The sequence below is a fragment of the Acanthisitta chloris genome, unplaced genomic scaffold (assembly GCF_000695815.1).
Source record: "Acanthisitta chloris isolate BGI_N310 unplaced genomic scaffold, ASM69581v1 scaffold45427, whole genome shotgun sequence".
NCBI classification, from domain to species: Eukaryota; Metazoa; Chordata; class Aves; order Passeriformes; family Acanthisittidae; genus Acanthisitta; species Acanthisitta chloris.
This window is the reverse complement of record NW_008682896.1, coordinates 5,168-30,359: the sequence shown is the minus strand read 5'-3', so window position 1 is coordinate 30,359 and position 25,192 is coordinate 5,168. Positions and strand designations below refer to the sequence as shown.

General features: G+C 38.6%; 1 protein-coding gene across 1 annotated transcript; it reads right to left on the bottom strand.

Moving 5' to 3' along the window:
• Positions 1 to 1,858: 1,858 nt before the first annotated feature.
• Positions 1,859 to 24,025, bottom strand: LOC103806008 (E3 ubiquitin-protein ligase UBR3-like). The gene is given in 9 exon segments (XM_009078678.1): positions 1,859 to 2,422; positions 3,033 to 3,172; positions 4,541 to 4,750; positions 6,208 to 6,384; positions 7,220 to 7,351; positions 7,825 to 7,929; positions 8,951 to 9,075; positions 16,573 to 16,673; positions 23,949 to 24,025. Coding segments are annotated over 9 exon segments (1,185 nt in total). The 3' UTR covers positions 1,859 to 2,304.
• Positions 24,026 to 25,192: the final 1,167 nt, after the last annotated feature.

Here is a 25,192-nt window from a genome sequence, read left to right as displayed (position 1 = left end):
CTTACAATGCCAATTACTGTATTCCTAGTTTATACTCTTCTGATGTGTTATAAAGATTGATTTAGATTCTACAGTAATGTACTGTACTTAAATGATCATTCATACAGGGTATCACACCAGAACATTTGAGTAACACACACACGCCACTCTAGTTTGGACCTGTTATTTTTCAAGGTTAGCTTAATAAAGTAGGATTAAAAAAGTTATGGGGGAAATAAAAATTCTTGTTTAGCAGCATGCAAGGATATTCAAGTACAATTTTTCAACCAAGTAATTTGTTGTTGTTGTTTTTAAATTGACTGGTGACTAATTCACCAGTACCAAAATAAACACTATGAAATACCCAAATGTTAAAGTTAAGGCTAATAGTTTTACTTCACATCCATATGCACAACCAGAGAACATTCCATTTTAAATAAAACACAGTAATCAAATTCTGGATACATTATCTTTTGTAAATACAGCATTGGAGCTTCAAACTACAGATTACTCAAGTTCATGAGCCCTGTAATAATGTTATGCTGGCGATGTAAAGAACCTTTTTGCTCTTTAACCACACTTACAAAATGGCCCGATATTCATAATGAGCAATGCAAAAATATTACAGGCAGAACTTATAATACAGTATCAAAAAAGGAATAGTTTGGAAAAGACACAGCCATTCAGTTGGTGAAACAGAGTAATTCTAACCTTACAGAAGTACTGTAATACTTTTGAAATATATATATATTTATATGTATGTATAAAAACCAGCATCCTTTAATGAAGGGTTTTGTGAATTGCAGATATCCAGAAAGTCTCATTGTATTTACTTACTTTTCCTTCGGTCTGTTCTTGATTGCTATACAGTCATTTTATTTCCCCTATACACTTTTCACTAGATAATGACTTCCACTGGGGAACTGTTTTCTTTGTATATGTGGTTTTATCATCAGATGCTTTTATTTTACACATATAAATTTTATTTTACACGCAAGCTATGAAAATCAAAACTACCAGGAACTGCTTGGTAGTACTGTATGAAATAGCCAACAAATGTCTGACACTTGTGAAAAACCTTAGTAGCAATATATTACATACCAGTATTTGAACTATAATCTTTCCTACCTACTTACACTGTGGGGTTTAGCCCAGTCATGACTGTTCTCATGAACTTTTTAGTCCTCTAAGCATAAACTGTTTTGGCATCCATCTAGTGAGGCTGCACATGCATTGCTTGTTCATCTAGGCTACCTCTGCTGATTTTTTCGCTTTTTTTCCTTTTAAGGAAACCAAGCAGAAAGAACAGTGATTACTTTTAACAAATAGAATATAGAAGAACCTCCTGAAATAACAGTAAAGATACAAAATTATATCTCATTTTCAGAACAGCCTGCACATTCCCAATCCAATCATTCTGACACACATATCTGGTTTGAAATGACAGGCAGGTATATGGTTGCTATGCTTGTAACTGGGATCTGCTGTGCTGGACACCATACAAATTCTCTACATACAGCAATTTCTGTATGTGTTATCACTAAGAATTTATTCAATTGATGTGGAAAAAAAAAATCTCCTTCCTGGAAAAAAATGAAGACAGAATGAGTTTTCTGGATTACATTAAGAGCAGTAAGATACCTAATTTACAGCTATTTCACTTATTTATGGAGAAAAAATTTATGAAGTTCCTGAGAATGTATAAGCTTTCAGTAATGCCTGAAATATTTCAACAGACCTCTCACAAATGAAATACTCTTTAAAATTCAACTTTCAGACCAATTGTCCCCATGCAGTCTCACAATCATTTGACAAACCTGTCTAATTACAAATGCGTATCAAGCAAAAACCTCAAACCAACACAAAAAAGGCAAAGAAATTTTATCCGACATATTTAGTAGATGTAGTAGACATATACGCTGTTTCAGCAAGAACTGCTAAAAACTCAACTCCATGCAGAGAAAAATAAAAACCTGACAGCTACCTCTGGAGCCTCTAAACAACTGTAAGTAAAACTTGTGCTTCTTAACAATAATGGGCTTTTAAAAAAAAAAAAAAAACACAAGAAAAATGGGACTACTGAGTGCAATCAGATTGCTCACACCATTTTGAGGATTTAATTTCAGTATTGTATCATTCTGTAGTAGGAACAACAGCTCATTTTGCAAAGATTTCACATGTTGACAAAGTTCCATTTCCCTTTTATGCCCGTACCCCAGTCCACCCCGAGCCAAAGAGCTAAACTCCCCTTCAGTTAAAGCTATTGTCAGTCAGGATGCATTCATTCATGGTAACAGCAGTGACCGATGTGTGGATGATGATGATTTACAAGCCATTATAATGTGGCCCCCATCTCTTATTGATATGATCAAAAGTATGAGACACCCACTGCTGCTCAAGCACTTTGTATCTTTCCTTGCATATGTAGAGAGGTTTACCACGCCTGGAGAGAAAGGAGAAGAAAAGAAAAGGTTAATATGCCAAATAAATGGAAAGTTGCTTCATTATATAATCAACACATGATAGTCATAGAGCCTTTTTTGCAGAAGCAGCATGAATGTTTATTGGTGAGGGGCTTTCAGCTTGGTTTTTAAGAGGATATCTGCTGGGACTTCCCTTCCACCTGCGTTGCCAGCAGAATCCAGAAAACGTCTTGTTCTCTCAGCCATGTGTAGCTTGGAAGTTACACTCCCTCCCTGCACTGGAACCCAACCGCACTGTTTGATTAAAGACCAAACAACAACTTTGGGAAATAAGTTTTTCCCAATGCAACACTCAGAATTGTCCAGCATTGAGAATGGCAACACAGGAATCAGTCTGTTGGGTGGCTGGTGTGTGTACCTCAATGATCATGATTATACCACCTTTGGGCCAAAAAAGCCCAAAAAAGCCAAAAGAAAACAAGTCTGTCCAACTTGCAGTAAATGGGCACTTTCCACTTTTCCACAGCAGGAAGGAAGAAACCTAATACTATCTGTTATTGCATGTTACATGACAAAGTTGACCTACACAGAGATAGCAACCATGAAACATATTTGTAATGAAAACATTACCTAAGATCTCTGTCTTCTTCACCATGTGCATCCAGATAAACAGAACCCCAAAGGCAGAACCGATGGCCTCGTATGATGATGATTACAGATGCATTAATCAAAAGGAATATTCCTGTCCCAGCTCCACAGTTTTGAGAATGCTGTAATATTATGGGTATAGAAAGGCAAAAGTGAAAAGATTCTGTAAGTGTCTGTCAACTTTATAACACAAAGAACTTAATAAACAGTACTTAGTTTTGCTTGAAGTAACTTGCACATATTATTTACTATGAAACAGTTTGGAAAAGGATATCCTGCCCCAAAATTCTCCATCCAAACTAGCATTCAGTGTCTTGTGCTGCCATAACAACACCTGCATAAAAACACAGTTCCCTACTCAAAAAGGGAGGGTATTTCTTATCATGTAAAAACTGAATCACAACAATGACCAAAAATATTCCCTACATTATTTTGATTTGGTGATTCTAGAAAAAACTGTACAACATTACCTAATATATTCCACAGGTCTAGTCTATGGCTCTACAGATCTAGTAAAAAATAATTTTTTTAACAGTTCTTGCTTTGCTCAATATCATTCATCTCTATGAATAGCATGATCTCTATTCATCAATTTCTGTTGGCAATTTAAAAAAAAAGTCCTCTTCCTATATAGTTTTATTACAATGAGAAGCTATAATCCCATCAACTAGAATAACATTTAATTAATGACACAGATTTTAAATTTTTTTCCATAACTTTCCATTTCCATGAAGCTTGACACCTTAAATATAACTGTAAATCGTATTTTAAATTTTGCCCACCCCTTATTCTCCCACCGTATTAGCACTATGAGAGAGAAAGGTGAGTACAAACAATTTCAAAATGGACATTTCTACGGGTTTGATTTTAAGCCCCATTTCAGAACATCTCTCCAACAAATTCCTCAACTAGATGTTGTCCATCTCGGGCTCCTGAAAGAATTTAAATATATGCTGACTAGAAAACTTTGCTGCTGGAGAAAGACCTTAAACCTACACTTATCTAGTTCTGGCCTGTAGATCACTAGCAGGTGGTCAGGTATATCAGACAGCATTCAACCCAACCACACACTGATATTCTATGTACACAGAAAGCAAGGAAACAAAGCATAGGAGAATTAAAATATACAAAATATCAGAATCTAAACCAATTTCCATTGTGTGTAAGACTTTCACAGAAAGGTGAAATAGGCTATGGCCTTCACAGAAGAGTGAAATAGGCTATGGCCTAAAAAGGCCATAGCCTTTCTAACTGCTGTGCAAGTAAATTGCTTTCCAGACTCCAGTCTAGGTTTATCTACCAGAAATAAACACTAAATTTTATCACTGAGGGGTAGATCAGATGACCCTTAAGGCCCCTTCCAACCCAGACTATTCTATGACTATACAAACACATTTTGAAGAGAAAACCATCAAAACCGAGCAATGAAATTAAAAACTGTTAATGAGTGCAAGAATCCATTACAGAATTTGAATTAATTCCTCTCTTACCAGTACACATTCACAGTAACTCTGTTGTTTGCAGCATAGTCCTTTCAAGCATACAAAAGTACCACAAACTAAACAAACAGCAGGATCTTTAGGAACCTTGGTACAAACGCTACAAGTCTTTCTGTGGTAATACTGAAAAATGGTATTATAATTCTCAGGCAACTGAAGGAGGTGTGGCAAGTCCCACTTCGGCTCCTGGATAAGCAAAGCCTACAAATAATGTAAGAACATTGGATCAGTTCTGTGCATTCATTTAAGCATTTCTATTTCATAAGAAATGACAATACCAAAGAAAAGAAGTACGCAGTTTAAAAATATCTCATTTCTTTTGCATTTCACAAATTTAGAAGTCAAAAGTCACCCTGCAATCATCACCTGCTCCTGAACACCCTTCCCCAGCTGCAGTCACATGTCATTCTGTTGGATGGGTGTGAAATGGGCACTAGTCTTTTCCCAAGAATGTTTTCTAAATATGACACATTTCAAGTGCAAAAGTCTTCATAGCTAAAACAAGAGGATTAGGAGTGATGCACAGGGAAGACTCCCATGCACTACACTACGTTATCTTGACAATATCCACATGCCAAACCCTAGCACTGACTGTGAAAGCTGTCTCCTAGCTGAAATTTAGACTAAAACTTTCAAAACAAGCACTAAGTAAATACTGCTGTGAAAGCCTAGGTCTTCTCATTTGCTCTTAAAAACAGTGTCCAATTTTATGGGTTTTTTTGGTTGGTTGGTTGTTATATGGGGTTGGTTTTTTTTAAATAGTAATGTGCTTTCCTTCAACACAGTCCTTTTTACTGGGGTTATAATCGATGGGCATAGTGGTCAGATGGGATCATCTTGCAAGGTATAAAATTTTTTTGGACAGTGCATGACCTCAGAAAAAAAAAAGGAATATTGCATTTGTACCTGGTTCCTTTTTCAATCATGGAAAGAATGCTATCAGTTTCACTGCAGTCTATCTCAGATGTCTATCAGATTGGCAGCAACTGTATTTTGAGATTAATTTGAGTATTCAAGTTTTCACAGGTGCTTCTGGCTTGCCTCTGACACCATAAACTTAGGAGAGGGGAACATGACTGGTTGAGATGCAACTTTGTCATAAAAACAATGCACTAATATTGAAATATTTCCATTTCTCAACTGATTATTCCGGTTGCACTGACTCAAGTCATAGTATTGTTTCTTTAACCTTCAGAGAAAATGTATCATATTTTATTAGTCAATTATTAAACAGCTTTTATCCTTCTGATCTTTTTCAGTACTGCAAGTGAAGATGCTCAAAAATATGAACAATGTCTAACAGGCAAGACAAAGTTCTGATACATACTTTCTTAAAAGACAAAGTTTCTATTACATGCCCTTGGTAGGCTACAGGTGCAGATGATACAGGCACACTTGGTATCATGTAAAGATAGTGTTTCTTTTTTCATTCTCCAGCACCTGATTGGGTTTCTTATCCCTGATTTCACTGAATCACAGATTTTAGCCAACCCAACCCGCATCCACCAACTAATGTTTCTCATTCCAATTTCTCTCTCATTCAAAAGTTACATTCTCAGACCCTTACCCAAAAAACAGTACATATGCATAATGAATCAAGCAATGAACAGCTCCTTCCATATCAAGACTTCTTTGGAAGAAGTAATTTTGCTACATACCTTCACTTGATCCGGGTGTCTGTCTGCAAATGAAGCCAATTCTGAGCACCACTGTGATATCATGTCAAACGCTGGCACTGGCCAATCGAGACAAGAGGCACTGGTGAACTGATGAGCTGACTGAAAAGATGGTAATAGACCCAGGCAGCTTGCAAGGACTGTGAATTCTTCATCTTCCTTTTTAGGTATGAAATCAGAGAGCTTTAGATTAATACCTACACTCTGAATTTTTAATTAGCTTATTAAAAAAAAAAAATCTATTTCAAATAAAAAGGTAAATATATTCTAGTACTAAGATGCTAATTATCATGTTCAGAGACACAGGAAAGGTTCAATTTTCTTCCAGAGCACCTCAAAATCAACTCTTGAAACACAAGAAAGATGGTCAGCAAAAAAAACAAACCCACAAAAAACCAAAACACAAAACCCACACAAACCCACAAATCCAAAAAAGCCCACAAAACAGGAAAGCCTCAAACTCCACAATCATTTTCTTTCTGTTTAGCACACCAAACTGTCTTGTAGCTGTTTTACAGATGAGATGATGTTGAGGCAAGGAAATGAGGGAGCTGACCTGCAGCAAACTCTATTTAAATTAGTCATGGAACTTAAACACAATTGTCTGCTGATGCAAAGTCTCTGAGAATGAAGTCCAAGTACTAACAGGCATTAAGCAAAATCAGAACTCAATTCCATTCTGTGTGTAAATTATGCCTTCTCTGCAAATGCTGGAGGAGTTTTGAAGTATGTTGGTATTTTACAAGGCAAGAACCTATGACCTAGTAAAATAAGCATGAATTTGCTGAAGTTTAAGAACACTGGGATTTTTTAAACTGTATTGAAAACAAATTTATAGAAGACAAACTATGCTGCAGAGCAGTGCCATAAAATCTGATTTTAGAAAAATCTTAGTATATAAAATACATGCCATGAAAAAGACACCTTAAATGTGTAATTTGTAACCTCTAGCTTTTCAGTGGAAACATTTGAGCTTGGCCTTCTCATTCCATACCTGACAACTAGGCAAATCCCCTCCAAAGAGATGGTGTTGAAGAAGGCTTGTGATCCTGAGGAAAGGCAGGCAGAACTGCTGCAGATAGCACTCTACAGAATCAGGATTTACCTGCAGGGGAGGAAGCAATTACTAAATTCTGTCCCAGTTAAGTTATCTCTTAGGTAAGAAACTTCAATATGAACCAAATATTTTAAGCTTATTATACAAATGACAGCATCAAAGATACATTCCAAAGGCCAGCATTTCACTAATAATCTGAAAGACCTCTGTAGGTTTTCTTTTCCCCCTCAACAAATGGGTTTCCTGCTTAAATATTCATTTTTCCAAGTTTCTGAAAGGTCTTTCATACACATGATTAAACCCCCATAATTATAAGATGTATTTGTCAATAACTTTCTCAACACAGCACTGGCCACATCCGATATTATTAAAAGAAAGATTTGCACCGGCAAACTGTCCCAAAGGGATATGCTTTGATCTAGAAAATAAAGAGTTGTACTGCAAGTCTTTAGCAAGATCAGAGAAAAATCATTATAACAACGAGGCCAAAAAACTTCAAGGGGACATGCTGGAAAAATTCTCAAGAGATTTGCCAATACCACTGCTAATTCTTCAGTCTCTCCTTCTTCATAGATCTTCCCCTTAGACAGCTCACTAATCACATGACCCAGCAATACTTCCCAAGAGTTTTCTCCACTGGATGTATTCTGAAAATGAGAAGAAAAGAAATCCTAACAGCACTGGTCATGAAAAGGATAAAATTTACTTCACTGCAGTTACTTTTACAGGAGCATTTCCTTTTGATCAACACAAAAAGACGACTGGATATGAATTTTGAGTTCTGTTAGTGTATCAACAGCACAATAATCCATAAGGGAGGGGAAGATTACTGGGATTCTTTAAAAAGAACTCTAAAGTGACTAGATGGACGTCAGCACATAATAATGTATATAATTCATCAGTTGGTTTTATTAGTGCATTTTGACATCAATTTTCATTATCAGTTTTAGATGGAGTCTTCACTATTCAGCATTGGGAAGGCAAACTTGCTGTTCATGCTCATAACAAAGAGCCAGAAGGCAACACACTTTAAAACTGCAAGAGACCTTGCAAAGACACAGAGTGAAGTTGGGTTTCCAAAGGACAATATGCACCTCTCAGCTCTGCTGAGAAATAAAAAGTCATGTTGTTTGATCATTTGACATGAATATAGAGGAAAGTCTTCGGCCCATGTTTAATGTCTGGAGTACCAAACCAAAACAGATTCACTTGGCATTCACAGACGAAAGTTAAATAAGGTGTGATCTTTGTAGTCATCCCCGAATCAACAGGTCTCACCAGCACATATGAAAAAGCCAACCTGAAGTACACATTTTTAACCCTTTGGGCTTCAAGAAACTTTAAACAAAGAACTTGTATCCCTAAGCTAAAAACCAGCTTCCCTTGTGACATGCATGAGGACTCTGGATAGGCTCAAGAAGAGAAGGACTGCCAAAGGGCTGGGAGAGAGGAACAGGGAGCTCTGTGATTACTGCTGGCTGGTCCTCAGTGCTCATTAAACTGCTAAGTAATACATCACTTGAGAGTCGCTTAACAAAAAAACTACACACACAGAAACAAAATACTGGATTTCTGTGAAGAAGCAAATTATTACATGCAAATCTGAAATACCTGTTCCATTCCTACTAGAAAAACATAAGCAAAATGTGTTTTAATAAATTAACCAACCTTTTTGAGAGCTCCTGACTCTTTCCATGCCATCCTATCTTCAGCACTGCATTTAACAGAAAGTGCTGCCAAGGCTTGAGTATACAGTAAAGTGAACAGCACTTTTACAATGCAGGTGAAGTGTTCTGTAAAACAAAGAAAGCAATTTTTAGCAAATATAATGATTACAGAGCAGAGAGAGTAGTCAGACATTAGAATGGGCTGCCTGGGGAGGTGGTGGATTCACCATCCCTGGAGGTTTTCAAGATGAGACTGGATGTGGAACTTGATGCCATGGTCTAGTGATAGTGGTGGGGTTGGACTCGATGACATTTGAGGTCTCTTCTGACCAGGTTGATTCTATGATTCTATGAAATTATGTTTCTCAAATGAAAAGCAAGTGCTATACAAAAAGAACAACCCCCCCCAAAAAACCAAACCAGCATATAACTATATTCAATAGCTTTCAGAAATTACTTGGCAGTCACAGTGAACAGAACAAGTACAGGTCACGTAATTTTCCATTGCTCAATATGTTCATCTTAATCCTGACCAGGAGTGACTTCCTTCTGGTGACCTGGTGATACTAAAAAGTTCTGTTTTGTTCAAAGGTTACATCAAGTTAAGCTACTGATTGCTGCAGATGCAAGCAAATGCATATCCTACCATCTCTTCTGGTGCCCCTCTGGGGTAAGTTACATTCATACAAATACTGCAAGAGTTAAACTCCCAAAGAAACCACCGCAAGAAGGACATTTAGCATATTCAGCTTCTGAGCCTTCACTTCCAGACATGGATCCAGCCATACAAGACTGCAAAACACTCTTAAGTGAATACCTATTTACTAGACCTAATGTACACACAGGAGGAGGACAAAAGGCAGACGGTCATTTTAGAACTTATTTTTAAAGATATTTACAATTTTTATAATACCTCAAGGATTATTATCTCCTACAGACAGGCTTTGAAGTCTTTTGGGGGAAGCTAGCAACAGAAGCAAAATAAGACTTCCTAAAAACAGAACAGGAAAAAAAATCAATCATTCTCTGAAATGAAGGTATGGTAGCAGTCCTTTTTTGCCTCTTCACTTTAGGTTGTTTTTCCCATCCCCAATTATCTATTTTGTTTTTAAATCTAAGCAGATCAAAGAAGGTTCTATCATCACTTACGCCATTCCTTAAGAACAGACATAACTAACATATATCATCTAAAACAATGCAGGTAAAAATCAGTGTTTTAAGAAGTCCTCTCAGGCTTTGAAGTCACGCGAAACAATTTTATTTACATAAGCACCTCACAAAAACTAGGTTAAATTCATTCTTTCTTCCCAAAGGACTTACACAAGCCTCATATGTGAAAATGAGACGAGAGAAGGGAAGTGAAACTCCTAGCTTCTCCCTTCTTGTATCTAATATCAAACCCACCACTGTATTCTAAAACACACACAGCTAGGGCTTGAGTACATAATTAAATCTGTGAACTAACAATTGCTTGCTAATGTGACAAGTGTTTACAAATCAGCACAGACATGGATTTCGAAACTTTTTTCTGTCATTGAATATAAACAATAAGCACAATTTAATCACCTAAAAGATTGTTCATTATTATATAATTAAAAGGGTACTTTTTTCTGTATTATCATCTTATGAAGCTTATGTCAAACATGACAACAAATGCTGCTATGCTTCATCCCCCCATTCTAGAGCAGGCAGAAATATGATGTTTCCCCACTACATTTCCCCAAAAGGAGAACTCACCAGATCCCACTAGATGTCTAGGCCCTTATTTTTGCCTCTGCTAAAACTTCCATTTTCTCAGCAACCCTCCTCCTGAGGAATAAGAGTGGGCAAGCTTTCAGGGAGTTTTCTGGGACTGCAACTTACAAGATTAAACCACATGCACTCAGAGAACTGTAAGAACTGCCCCTTCAGTCTGAGTTACAGCCTATAATTGTAGCCAGAACTGACCTCAAGTCGTGAGTTCTATCCCCAATATCAGGTACAAGCGATAAGAATCAATTTTACCCTGTGAAAACATGAATTAAAACCACTGCAGCTACAGCAGCAAAGCCAGACCACTGGTCAACAGGCACCAACTGCCACAGCTGCTGCATCCTGTGGTAGTTCTGCTCTCCTCACATGGCTCACAGCGCTCAACACTAGGTGTCTTTGCACCTCATACAACTACTGCATTTTTTTAAAATCTGATTTTTGTTAAACATAGTTGCTCCTTGTCCCCATGCCCAGCTTAGTGCTAATTATTCTATCCAACAGAAATATATCTAGTGCATATTATGTTGTTAAAGCTATTGATCAAACACACATAATTTTTATGTGTCCCTTTTCCGGGTTAAGTAAAGGTGGTCCTGTCCACCTTAGTCATCCCGGTTGGTAGAATGTGACACATTGTCCCCACCCACTACCTTACTCCACTCACCTCCTGCATTCACCTCTGCAGCCCCTTGGCACCGTGGGAAATGACAGGAAATGAATGTTCTTCTGTTTACTTGAATGTATATGACTCATAGATGACTATGAATTACAGTCTTGGAGAATCCAGAATTTGACAAAACCCCCACACTCCTACATCTGGGGGACCCTTAAGTCCTGACTCCTGCACAAACAAACTTAATCTTTTCTTTTTCCAGGAGAATGTCTCAGGAGCAGCTCAGAGGCAGCATGCTGTCTGATGAGTCACAAAAACATCCCATGGGAGACATACCAAAAACCGACAATCAATTATCATTTCATTACAAATGCCAAATGTTTGACAGGTGTAAGGTAGTCATAAGACTAGAGCTGTTACATTCTTGTCTACTGCAAAGAAGCAGCCTGATCTGCCTTTCTGCAGTGCGTGTGGGGGCTGCGTGCTGCTTTCCTGCTGCCTTCCTGCTGCAGCCTGTGCTTGTGCTACATCATCTTTTCAATTTCATCATTCTAGAGGTTACCTACTATGTCTGCATGCTGTGGAGTAAACTACTGTGCAAAGTTCTGCACTAAACTGCAGTTAGGACTTCTGTGTTTGTACAGAAAAAACTTAACCTGATAATGTGACAGTATAAAAGTATTATTACGATCAAAACAGGTTAGTCCAGAACTTTTGTACTTATTTTTGAATTAATTTGAGAAACATTTTAAGGTTCTTATTTTTAAGACTTTTTGGAACCAAATTACTTCACAGCATCCCATCCCATTATATACATTAACCAACCACCTTAAAAGTAAAGTTTATACAAGAAACACTTCTAGAACTCTAATTTTAACATTAATGCAAGAAATATGAAGATAAGTAAGTGTATTACTATCAATATGCATCTTCTAATTTCAATATCAAATTAGATGACATTCCCTGGCAGGCAGTGACTACAGAAGGAATCCACAAAGTGAACCAGATGCAAAATTAAGGACAGAGTGCCTTATTTTTTAGTGAATTCAGAAGGATATCTTTGTCTAAATAACCTTTGAAAAACAATCTTCTTGACCTAAAACTTGAACTGTCATTTGAAAAAAATAACTTCAGAACAAAGGGAGACAGCACACTGAAATTCAGATAATCCATGAAATGTATATTAAAATTCAGAATACAGATAAATATTTCAGTTTCCACATTCAGACTGGATACTATTCAAGTTGATTACATCCATTCTATATTTAGTCAAGATCCTCATCCAATCATTAAAGGAAAAGTGCTAGTTGCTTGCCTGAGCTCTGCTTGCTGCATTTTTGTTGCACGTCATTGAAACTTTATAAAAAAACAATGTGTCAGAACACCCAGGTCAGATTCCTCAGCATCTAGGCCTCATCAGAATTACAGCAAAAAGGGTTTGAATTTAGGTGTTACATGCCTAAACCTTTCCCACAGTCCGTGGAGGCTGAGCCAAACTCCCAACAGCAGCTTTCAGACTGGAACACATGCAGCACTCCCAAGCCATGATCTCTCAAGAGCAGTCAGAGCAGCACTGTGCCTGATGGCAAACACCCTTCCCTGCACACATGGCAACAGGCACAGCACCAGGCCCCTGCTGGCCCACAGACCTAAGAGCCTCAGGCTCACTCCTTTACACCCAGACCCCCATTCCCAAATACTCTGTGACAGCATGGGATTTTTTACATGCAATGCAATGTAGAAACTGAAATCACTAGAAGCTACAAACACTCTGCACTTCCACAAACCTGGATAGGGGAATCCCAAGTCAGGTGCTGGGAAAATAAGTTTTTCTAATTCATGCTAACAAAGAAGAATGTCCAGCTTCAACTGAACAACTTCTTCAACATGCACAGATTGCGTTGCAGAGAGCATTGGTGGGAGGTGTTGAATTCAATTTACAAGGACAGGTATGTGTTGATAACCACCAAACCATTTCTGTACATACACCACCAATGGCTATTTCTGTAAGGAAGGAGATAGGAATAAAATCTATGTTTTGTAGGGAGTCCCAGTTCACAACAGGGTGACTGCTGTCCATTCTCTGTACAACTGCCACAGAATTGAACCAGAAACTCCTATATAGATTACTTGTACAATTTCAAAATGCTGAGCATCTGAAGCCCATAAAAGCTCTGCCTATGTTCCAGTGTCAAAAGAAACTAAAGTTTCACAAATGGTTTTAGTATCTCAAACATGTTTATTTTGCGGCCTACAATACACAGGAGGTACACACTATCATCCTCATTCCCATCTCTGTAAATTGGTAAATGCTTGTAAATGCTCTGACCTCCACCACAAACTTTCTCCCATAGTAGTTGTCTTTTTTTTCTGATGGGCTGAGATCAATTTTCACCTCTGAATGCAGAGGCTGAACAGTAATGACATTTTTATTGCTTTAATCGATGTCAAATTGAAAAAGATACGAACACCTATCCAACAGTTAATAGGACAGTTAAAGCAATTCCCAGTGCTACATCTGAAGGGCAAGAGACAAGGTTTGAGTCCTCCTTACAGAGCACTCACAGTGTTTTCAAAAAGACACTGTGTAAAAAAATATTTTGAGCAGAAACATGAAGAAGGTGTAATAACTGACAAAAAGCTCTAGTTCCCTGAATGGACACAATCATAGAATCAAAGAATTTTAAGGGTTGGAATGGACCTTACAGATTATGTAGTCCCAACCCCCTGCCATGGGCAGGGACACCTCTCCACTAGACCAGATCGCTCAAGGCCTCATCCAGCCTGACTTTGAACACTGCCAGGGCCGGAGCAGCCACCACTTCCCTGGACAACCTATACCAGTGTCTCAGCATCCTTACAGGGAAAAGCTTTTTCCTAATATCTAACCTAAACTTCCCCTCCTTCAATTTGAACCCATTATCCCTTGTCCTATCACTGCAGTTCCTAACACAGAGTCCCTCTCCAGCTCCCCAGTAGCCCCTTCAGACACTAAAAAGTTGCTATGAGATCTCCACGCAACCTTCTCTTCTCCAGACTGAACAGCCCCAACTCCCTCAGCCTGTCCACATAGGGAAGATGCTCCAGTCCTCTTAGCAACTACGTGGCCTTCTCTGGACTTGCTCCAACAGTTCCATGTCCTTCTTATGTTGAGGGCACCAGAACTGTGTGCAGTATTACAGATGGTAATACAGATGGTCTAGGTAGATGATATCAGTTGCTCTGCCCCTATCTACAAATTCTGTGGCCCCATCATAGAAGGCCACTAAATTCATCAGGCATGACTTGCCCCTGGTAAAGTCATGTTGATTGTTACCAATCACCTCTTTGCTTTTCATGTGCCTAAGCATAGCTTCCAGGAGAGTTTGTTCCACGATCCTGCCCAGCACAGAGATGAGACTCACCTGACAACACAAACTTAAGTCTATTCTTAAAGGAATATACCTGAAATGCCCGTCAACACACAGAGGCATCAACCTCCTGTCTGCATACCAGTCCAAGCCCACAGCTCCCATGGCCAGAGCAGTGCCAAAGCAGCACGAACAGTTCAGGGAGCAGTAGGTCAAATGCAGATTTTGTACCACTGACCTTGTCACGTGACAATGCACAAACCATTTTACCTTCATTATGCCTCAACCAAGAATTAATGATATTGCCTTCGACTCTGTGATCTACACAACCATCGCAAAAGTTCTAAACAAATTTGTTATGATCTATTTTTGTGAACTTCATTCTACACCTCTGGACAAAGAATCATGAAAGACACTTTTTATTCCACCTAACCGTTTTGATGAAACAAAAATTAGGAAGAAAAATGACAATTTATTTCCAATTTAATGCTTCACAGATTTGAAGTGGTTACATTCATCTTCTTTCTGCCACTTGCCATTTTCCTTTCAACTGCAACATACAGTAAGCCTAAGAGCAAAGGCAAAACGTGCTGCTGATATGTGGCATTTCACAGAATTCTCCACAGGATGCCTTACTATTAACTGAGTGTTGCCTTTTCTAGGGTAAGTTAGACTTTCAGAAAAGGTGGTATTCAATGCTTGAATATTAACTACAAAGAGACCACTGCTTTGTGCTTCAGCTTCAACACTCCCTTTCCTGAATTTCAGATGTCTCATTCAGCTTTTGTTTACTGATTTTATTAAGTCCTTCCAATAAAGGGTATTTTTGACAATAGGCTTCCTGTGCAAAGCTATTTTTTTCTCCTGGTGTTTCCATTTTCTAGTAATCTATTGGACATACTTAATCCATAAATATGTACTTAACATTCAGACTCAATGATCTTACAAGTCTTTTCCAACCTAAGTAATTCTACTACTTTATGTACACTGAACTGCAAAAACAAACCCACAGTCACTTGAGCTGAATTTGGACGTTCACTAGTGGGGACTGAACAGCTCTTAAGGAAAAGGAGTTTCTCCTATGTTCCCTAAGTTAGGTGTATGCATCAAGAGCAGAACAGTTCCTGTATTTACATATTCACAAATTACCAAAACTCGATAAATATCAAAATTGCCATGCAGATCCCAAAGAACATGTTCTGTTCATTGTCAGTGAAGTAGTAAAATGATACTTGTTTTGCTTGTCCTCATTTTAAAATGAAGGCATATTTATAACTGATCAAGCCAGAGACCCTATTCTGGAACCTACACTGTCTATTAACAAGAAGGACCAAGTTCAGCTGTTTTTACATAGGAAAAGAAATTTAGGTTTTAGAACAGTTTTGATTTTAGTAATAAAAAAATCAGATATTTTAGTATCTATTTAATAGTTATTCGCAATTATACTGTATGCTGTCTCTATTGAAGTTGCTGCATTACAGCAATTATTATCTTCATATATGACCTCTTCTTATGTAAGTCTGCTGCAATTTAAACTCTGAAATTCAAATTAAATTACAATCTTTCACCCTTAGGCACTCCATTCAACTTGAAGTATTGAGCTATCCCTCTAAGCAAAGAGATGAAGGTCAAACAAAGGACACGTTTCCTTCAGCAGAAATACTTAATAGTTTTTGCTCAGCTCTTGTATCTTTAATGAATAGCTGACTGATAAGGTAAAAAGACAGGGGACACAGATAAACCTGTCAACCCAGAACAAAAATTTCTGTTCAATGCCACCTTCTGGAGATAAGGCAGAAACATCATTCTAGAATACACAGCAGAGCAGCTATGATTTGCCATCCTGGGAATCATCATGAATGCAGCCTCATCTACATAAGCATTTAAACAGACATTTTTGTAACATACCTTTGTGCAATGGTTGAGGCATGGTTAAAATCTGGATAAGCAAAAGGGATGAGACATCTCTGTAAAGCACAGGAACTTCTGGCAGCTCTTCACTTATCAGCCTGGAAAGAAAACCAAAAGAAAATAACTCCTGATACTATAAACCTGTTTTCATATTTTAGTTTGTATTTTATTTTAAACAGTATGACATTTGATATCAAGCATATGAAAGCCAAATACCTGACAATTCATTAACTGATCTCAATTTTAAAATCATTTAATGTTACTCATGTAGGAACTCATGAGGAAGTTACCATTTGGGTACCTGACTCTTGTTAAAAGCGTTTTACAACATTTCAAAACTGCCTGAACTCACTATGCCTGTGTAGAGAGCCAAGGAACATTGCACCAATGCCCTCAGTTTGTGAAGCACAGCGTTTCACAAGTACACATGTATCCATGCTGCAGCAGTAACAACCCCTCATGTTACAGGGATTGCTCCCATGGGAACACAAGAGACTTCAGAAAAGGTACTGCTTTCCTTCATGTAAGGAAATCAAGGCTCAAGCAGGCATGACAGGTGTGATTATGTAACCTTACACAGAGTCTTTATTCAAAGCCCCATATGGCTAAAAGGACAGCAAATAAGCACAGAGATACTACAAACTTTCGAACTAGCCATGTTCACTGAATTACATAACATTACCTTGCAGATAGGAGGCAGCATTTTTCTAGCTTTGCATAGCAATATCCAACAAAATTCCAACCAACAGTATTCTTTAGGTTCAACAGCTGAGTCAAATGGCAAATAAACAGTGAAAAACCATTCTCCCCTCCTTAACCGATACAGAGTGCAATGGAGCTCTCAAGCAGGAGCTGTTGGTACAATGCCATAGCATCCTCCATTGTCACCATCCTCTTCTGCCACACACAGAGGAAGTACTGTTCAGATACTTCTTCCCATTTTCACATACTGGGACTGGTTATCTGTGTTACAGGAGCTATACTGTGAAGCCCTGGCCTTACTGACCCTGAATCCTCCATGCAAAACAGAGTCCTCTCCAGCTACTTACAAACAGACATTAATGTTGCAAAGGAAAGCATCAAAGGCTGCTGAGTTCCTTTTGCCATGTCACTGAAATGCTGTCCTTCTGAAGGGCATTTTCTTTCTATCACTCCTTAGGCTTTATCATCTTCTTTTCCTCCTCTCCTGTCATTCTTCTCACTGGTCAGAAACAGTAGGAAAAACATTCTCCCTCTCCTGCTAAGAGCTTCCCTTATTCAGGGCAGTTATAGGCCTCTACACCATGTGGGACTTCACTGGGCCCTCCACAAAAACCACCTGAGAATATCAGGCAATCAAAATATATCCCCCTGCTATAGTTTCAAGGTTAGCTTTGTTACAGGTCATGCCTTGTTACAGCAATTTTAACTGTCCTGCAGGTAAACCACAACTGATGAAGTGCTGGAGAGTTGTACTGAAAACATACATATGTCCTTATTAAGATCAACCCCTAAAAGCACAGCCTCACGTTCCTTCTTTGGGCTGTTCTGCAAGACACTGTGGACCACAGACTTTCCCAGGGAGGCTCTCTCAAGCCTTGCAGCAAGTGCTCAATTTCTGTATAAACCAAACGTGACTGAGGAGAGAAACATACAAACGAGACAGTTAAGTCCTCCTCTGTCTCAGCTCTGCCCTTTCAGAGCACTGTTAGTAAACTACTGTTGTAGCCAATTATTGCCTCTCTTCCAATAGCACCAAACCCTACCTCCGATCCAGCTGGCATGGGCTACTCCATTAGCTAAGCTGATGCCTCTGGGAAGGCACCAACTCTCCCTTGGTGCTGTCCATCACACACACACCACAAACTGAGCTCTTGCAGACTGTGCACTGGAAAAGGCTGCCCACACGTGTGGGGTGCAGATGGATGCATAAGATCCTTAGCACCTTCTAATAGCTTTGGAAATTCAACCAGTTCATCACCTCTGAGGCACATAAACATGATGCTGTTTTTGGAAGGAGACTCTCTTCATAGCTACTGATTTCATGAAAACTCAGACCTCTCTACAGGAGGCACTGCCAGGAGTCACCTGTGATACAAATTTTAACACGCAGAAGCAATCATACAAGAGGAGGATTAAAAGAACACTCTTGGTCATATGGCTGACTGGTCTTGTAAAATGAAGCCACAGGAAACATGCTCTAACTCGTCCTTTTGAATTAATGAACCCAAACAGCTACAGAATAAACACTATCTATAATGCCTTTGGCTTTAATCAATCATTTAATACAACTATTGTTTCAAAATACTGTGACGTACATAAACATACATATTTATATGTATGAACCTCCCAAGCAAAAACCCAAATATTCTAGACGTCAGTGTATTGAAATTTAAAAAAGAAAAAGGGAGCAAAAATTTGTATCATATCCACCAAATCTCATTTCCAAAATTATATAGGCAAGGAAGATGCTCAACTTACTAAGTCTCTCCAATTCTTTTACTTACAGCTAGTTCTATTTTATGATCTATGATACTGAATTTTAAGATAACTCTCATCAAGTAGTGACTTTATAACCATGGACACTTCCTAAATTACTTCTCACCTTTAACTTAATTTTTATATAAATTTGGGGGGAAAATGTAATTTGGAATAACATTACAAAAACTAATTGCCTCTGATCACAGGTAGCTGAACACCTCTTTCTGACAGAGATATCAACATCCGTATGATTCAACAGTCATGTAACGATTAGGCCAAGTACCAGTTCTGCCAAAATTAAGAAATATATAACACAGAAGCCCATGACTGGCAACATCACAAATAAAGGAACTCATTTTCACATGCAGGACCAACGGAATTACTTGCCTAATTTATTCAGTTCATACGAACTGAGAAGCAAAGCTACATTAAATGTCAGAGGTTTAGATAAGCTGCTTTCGTTTACATCAAGTGCTGCAGCACAATGAAGCACTTAAAAACTGCTCTGTCATTCGTTAAGAGCCTAAGCAACTTCTTCATTATGACACAAACTGAATTCATAAGATGTGTTTTATGGAAATTGTCCAGTCTGTTAATCCCCAATGCATATGTGAAAGCTTGATAAATCTGACTTAACGAATAATTTTGCCACAGAAGCACTGAATAAAAAGAAACCAAGTACAATTGCAGATGAGACCAGAGTAACACCAAATGACTTCAATGTGTAACAGTTTTATGTTGTATCCATTTAAAAAAAGGAAGGTAGAAGTGAAAATAAACTGCGCAGTGCAATGTAGACACGTACTAAAAAATGAGAAATGCACTGCTTGGCTTTCTCTGTGGAACTGACCTCTCCTCCAGCCCAAGGTAACTGGGCTGCACCTCCCTCTGTGCCAATACCAGAGCTGTCTATCAGCTGACAGCTGAGCAACTCTGTATTCTGCATCCTCCTCCTGAGAGATGTTATGCAGGAATCACTTCCTTGGGAATGGATACAGAGGAATGGGAAATTCTGCTGTACTCTGAAACAAGCAGCTTTTTGCTTATGGCCATTCCTTACCTATATGCTCCTCATTCCCTCTTCTCTCAACCAGAGACACTTAAAAGCTTTTGTTTGACACCAACTCTAACTAATTATGAAATTGGAAATTCAATAAATAAAGTAAAAGTTTTGAGCCTCACACCTCTTTGAACTGTCATATACAAAAAATCTGAGACACAGGAATGTAGATATACCTAAACAAAGGCTTCATCAACTAGTGCAAATTTGCATTTTCTTCAGAATTTTCAGGCTAAGGAGTACAGACCACAAATCCTGCAGTGAGGTCAAACTAATACACAGCCTCTGATGGTCATGATAAGACAGAAAAATTCTACTCTTTATTCTGGCTACACTCTAGGATACAATCGCAATTTCATATTTGCTCTTCACGGTGTCACAACAGATTTTACACCAGGTCATTTTTCTCATTACACATTCACTGACAGTACAAACATTAGGCAACTCCCACTCTCTTTTAGCACTGTGCCCCCAGCGGTCCCTTGTCACCTGTTCCCGAACTCATTCAAATTAACCTTTTTAAAACACAGATCAGTTGCTTGATGTTGCAGCCTGCCCAAGTTACATCAGCACAGCTGAAGAAGATGGTGAGCTACAGTACAGGGGAAGGAAGAAACAACAAGACCAAGTACTCCCAAAGCCTACCTGCCATGACATATGCCCTGAGGGACTGTGGCTTCAGGTAGGATCTGTGCTGTTACTGAACAGATCACGGAAATCCTGTTGCAGCACGTATATGTATATAGCACCTCTTGCACAAACCTCAGCTAAACCCCACAGTCCCACCATCCCATCCTCTGTTTGCCTCACAGGATCTCTATAAAAGCCCTTTTTTTCCCTGATTCACAATAGTTTGTGATGGAGATGTGACTAAGGTTCCCACGCACAGTTGCTCATTCCTATCCCTGTGCTGCAGTTTGTTGCCCCAGTATGACACAATAAACAATCACCAAGGCAATTGAGCTTAGAACGAAACATCAGCAAAACACTACAGTAAAAATAACCCAGCATTTCAGTTCATCACGCAGTTCCATCCTCAAGTGCTTCTTCTGCAAAGATCCTTAATGGTTTATCAAATCATTCTTTGCTGACATATTTTGACTGTCAAAACAGACACAAAAAATTGAGCCTTTGTAGAGATTTGAATTTTAGAAAAATGTCTATCTTTTGATTTCAGGTTTGCTGTTCCTGAAACTCTGGTGTTTTGGACTAGTCCATTAAATTCACATCCCGGTTTAGTAATTATTGCTCCAGCTGCTCCTTCCCTGCCCCCTGCCAGAAGCTATTATTCCACCCTTGCACCACAATAATTGTTTATTTGATCACCATTGAAACCAGATCTGTCCCTAGAAGAGCAATTTGCTTAAGTACAGCCTGTGGGACCAAGCATGCATTCAATTTTGCAACATGAACAGCATAGGAGAAATAACCCACTACACCATTCACAGTCAGACTTAGCTGTATTTTTAATGGTTTTTTTTAATATAATTTTTTATTTCTTTACTTTTTTTATTCCTCTCTCTGCTTTCAAACAGTTTACATTATTTTAGGCCCTTCTTGTTGGGGTATCTTCTTACTCAAGATTTCCTTATTTCTACTTTACCTTGGTGCAACTGCACAAGCTCCTTCCGGTCTTTCCTCTCAGCTGCTGTTTTAAACTACAGGGAGATCAAGGTAGTTATAGATGACAATGGACAAAACCAGTGGCTTTGGAAAGTATAGTGGGACAATTCTGTGAGAGTCTTTACAAGTTACTTTGATCAGCCCTCCTAGACACATAAAATCACATAGATCTTTTACTCTCACTGACTTTTTTTTTCTACAAGTCTTTGCTTAAAGTCTCATGCGCAAGTCAGGCTGATGATTTAGATGACTTGGTTAGCTTCAAATGGCAGAGTGCCATTCACATCTAGAATCTGCAGTGATTATTTCTCCACCATCCTCTTCTTCTTGGGTTTACAGCAGTGCATCACCTAATTGCTCTGAGCACTCTTTCGTGTGCCTGAAAAACTTTGCTATTTTGTATTTCTCAGAAGGCTGTGTGACTAAGTGTGCAATTAGATCATATGCACCAATCCTATGAATGCCATCTTCGAGTGAAACTACCACTTCAGATTTCTAAAATATAATTATGGGTATTCATTTTATGCTCTAATTTGTACATTAAAAACAAGTCCTCAAATTGCCTCCTTTGCAGTATTCTGGGGCCTGCAGACGAAGGTAGGAAAAACATCCCAAGGGCAAGCAAGACTATTGCAGCTTGATTGCATCTATGCATCTCAACAGTAAACTATTTCACTGCAAAAGGGATGACCTCTCAGTTAGAGCTTCCTGTAAACCATTTAGGACTTGGTGCCAAACCAGTATCATCAAGTCTACCAAGAAATATTGAAAACCAGTGCAGAAAACACAAGAACTGCTCTCATGCATTCCCAACATGCAACACTTCCTGCAGAGTTCTATTACAGCCTACAGTACCATTCATTTCTAAGTGATTCAAGATATTGCCTAATGAAATCTAACTTGCAGCAATCTAGCCTTAATATGACCAACGCATGGTGAATTTCACCAGGTCAAGGCCTCTCAGCCAACAAATGCTTCCACAGGCAGTAAGCTCTTCAAGTGCTAAAATGAGATGTGTGTGATCAGTCCCACAGCCATTCCGACTGTCCACAGCCTCTCAACACCATCTTCATTTTGCCTCATAGGACTCAGCCAACCATACACCAAATTATTAACCCTGTCTCACTGCTCAATCTAGGTCAGGGCAGGAGCACAGGCAAACAGACCCCAGAGCACTTTGGACGCATGCGGAATAGCACAGGTTTTCAAGCTGTACAATTCTTGGTGCTTCACTCTGCTAATCGTTTATGAACTAATCCGTTAATATAGTTTAATTAATGCAATGATTAATATTCATTGCAAAAAGAAACCTGGGTCCAAGAGGACAAACAGTAACATTCTGAACTAGAAGTGAGCACCACTGTTTCAACAGTTCTCCCAAATCTGCAGTGAGGACTGTGGTAGCACTATTCCCAATCAGTTTCTGAAATCCCAGGATGCTTTTCACCTCGGGCTCCTAGGGATATGCTGACAAACACATGGCTGGCTAGGCACTAAAAACAGTCTTTCAACACTATTGCAAGCTACAAAGTTTAGAGCTTAGTATGAAGACAATGCTTAACGTGCCAAGAGGAAAAAAAAAAATTTAAAAAAAAATCTACTGTTTTCCTCTTATGAGGTAAAATGATAATCTGGTTTTAGGTAAGAAACCTTTCTCCTAATCATCAAAGCAGCATCTGAAAAGGGACAGGTCTTAAGTCAAGCAGGGAGATAAGTCCTTGCACAACACGGATACATGGTTCCACTTATTGTTTTGTTAATCCTTGTACAGCTGTGTACTTAAGGTTAACGTTTTAAAAGCAAACTCAGGTAAACAGTCTGTTCAAAATAAGCATGACGAAAGTTTTCAGCTTAAAATCGACTTATTTCTCACAAATATTAGGCCAGCTTATGTTATTTCTGTAGCAGCTATTAATCACTGCTCAACTTTTATGAACTCTTTACAAACTTAATCTCAATGTAAATTTGTCTAGCATCCATACCAAGAACAGCACTGCACCTATTCATTTACCCAACACCATTCAATATGCACGTGCTTAAGCTTGCAAGAGGGGTATTGAAACTTTAACTCAAAACGTGTGTCAGATTTTTATGTCAGATTTTTAGATGTTAAGTTCCTCAGCCTACCTCCCAGAGAATTTAAATTAAGACAGTAAGTCACCCAAAGTCACTCTGTAAGGATGTTTCTTTCACCAGATAAAACTGATACTGGGTAAATTAAAATACTTGCTCTGAATTTTTATCCTGCATCGGCTGGGTTAGTTTTCTCCAGGGATTGTATGCAGAGTCTATACTGTAGAGACGCATGTGCATGGCCAACACGTGGAACAGCTGATCTGAAAGGTGAATAAGATAGATTGCTGATTATTATATGCAATGATATCGAGTATTTCACACTGAATTGTCATCATGTATTGTACCAGATTCTGAAAGGTCTGTCCTCTCATTCCAAACAAGCTGGTGCCCTACCAAGCATATGTTTATTATGTATGCATTTATTTTTAAAATAGGTTTTGGAAAGAAGTGAGGTGTCAGTAGAAGGCAGCGAACAGATACATGTATACAGGGAAAGTTGGTTTTTTTTTTCTCCTGAAATGCTCAGAGAGGCTGTTTAGAAAGCTCTGACCCGATCCCTTGTTTTGGTGCTTCACGGACAAGATTATAGGCCTTTTTAAAACTTCCTATATCATACAGTTATGTTGCTAAGGTTCCTCACTCACTCCACTTCCCTCTGCAGCTGATGCCAGAAGCTGTGATTTCCTAAATGCTTCCTCCAAACAGAGACTGATGTTCTTTAAACACACAGCTTTTATTCCTCTCTCACAGTTTAGTTCTGTGCATGACAGATTTGAAATGAACCTAAAGTTGCTGGAAGTTCTGGCCTATAGCAGGATCACTTCAGCTCTTCATCCTTCTGCCTTCATATGGTTATTTTGTAGGCCACTTTTGGACGAGGATAAAAACCCAAACCAACAACCTTCTGACCACACATCAATGACACTAAAGTAGCAACAGCCTCTATTACATCAGGGACTTGTCTATACAACCTGCAGGCAAAGTCTGAATTTGAATTCATCGGTTCAAAACCTTCTATACATTCACTGTATAAAAAAATGTAACTTGCAAAACGCAGAATTTTTCAAACAATGGATGTGTAATTACTGATGGAGACTACTAATGACTGATGGAGATTACTGCAGTATTTAATATTAAAATGCACAGTTTTCATTTCTCTAGGAACCATAAGATCAACACAAATAAAGATAACATCTAATCCTTTCTTGCCTTAAGTGACCCGAAAAGCCAAGCACTGTCTCTGTTGACAGCATTTTCAGAGATGGATATGCAATAAGAAACACAGAGTGGTTTGAGCTGAAGGGACCTCTACAGGCCATCTAGTCCTAGCACCCTGCGACGAGCAGGGACATCTTCACCTAAATCACAGATTCTTAGACACTCAGACTTCACTTCTTT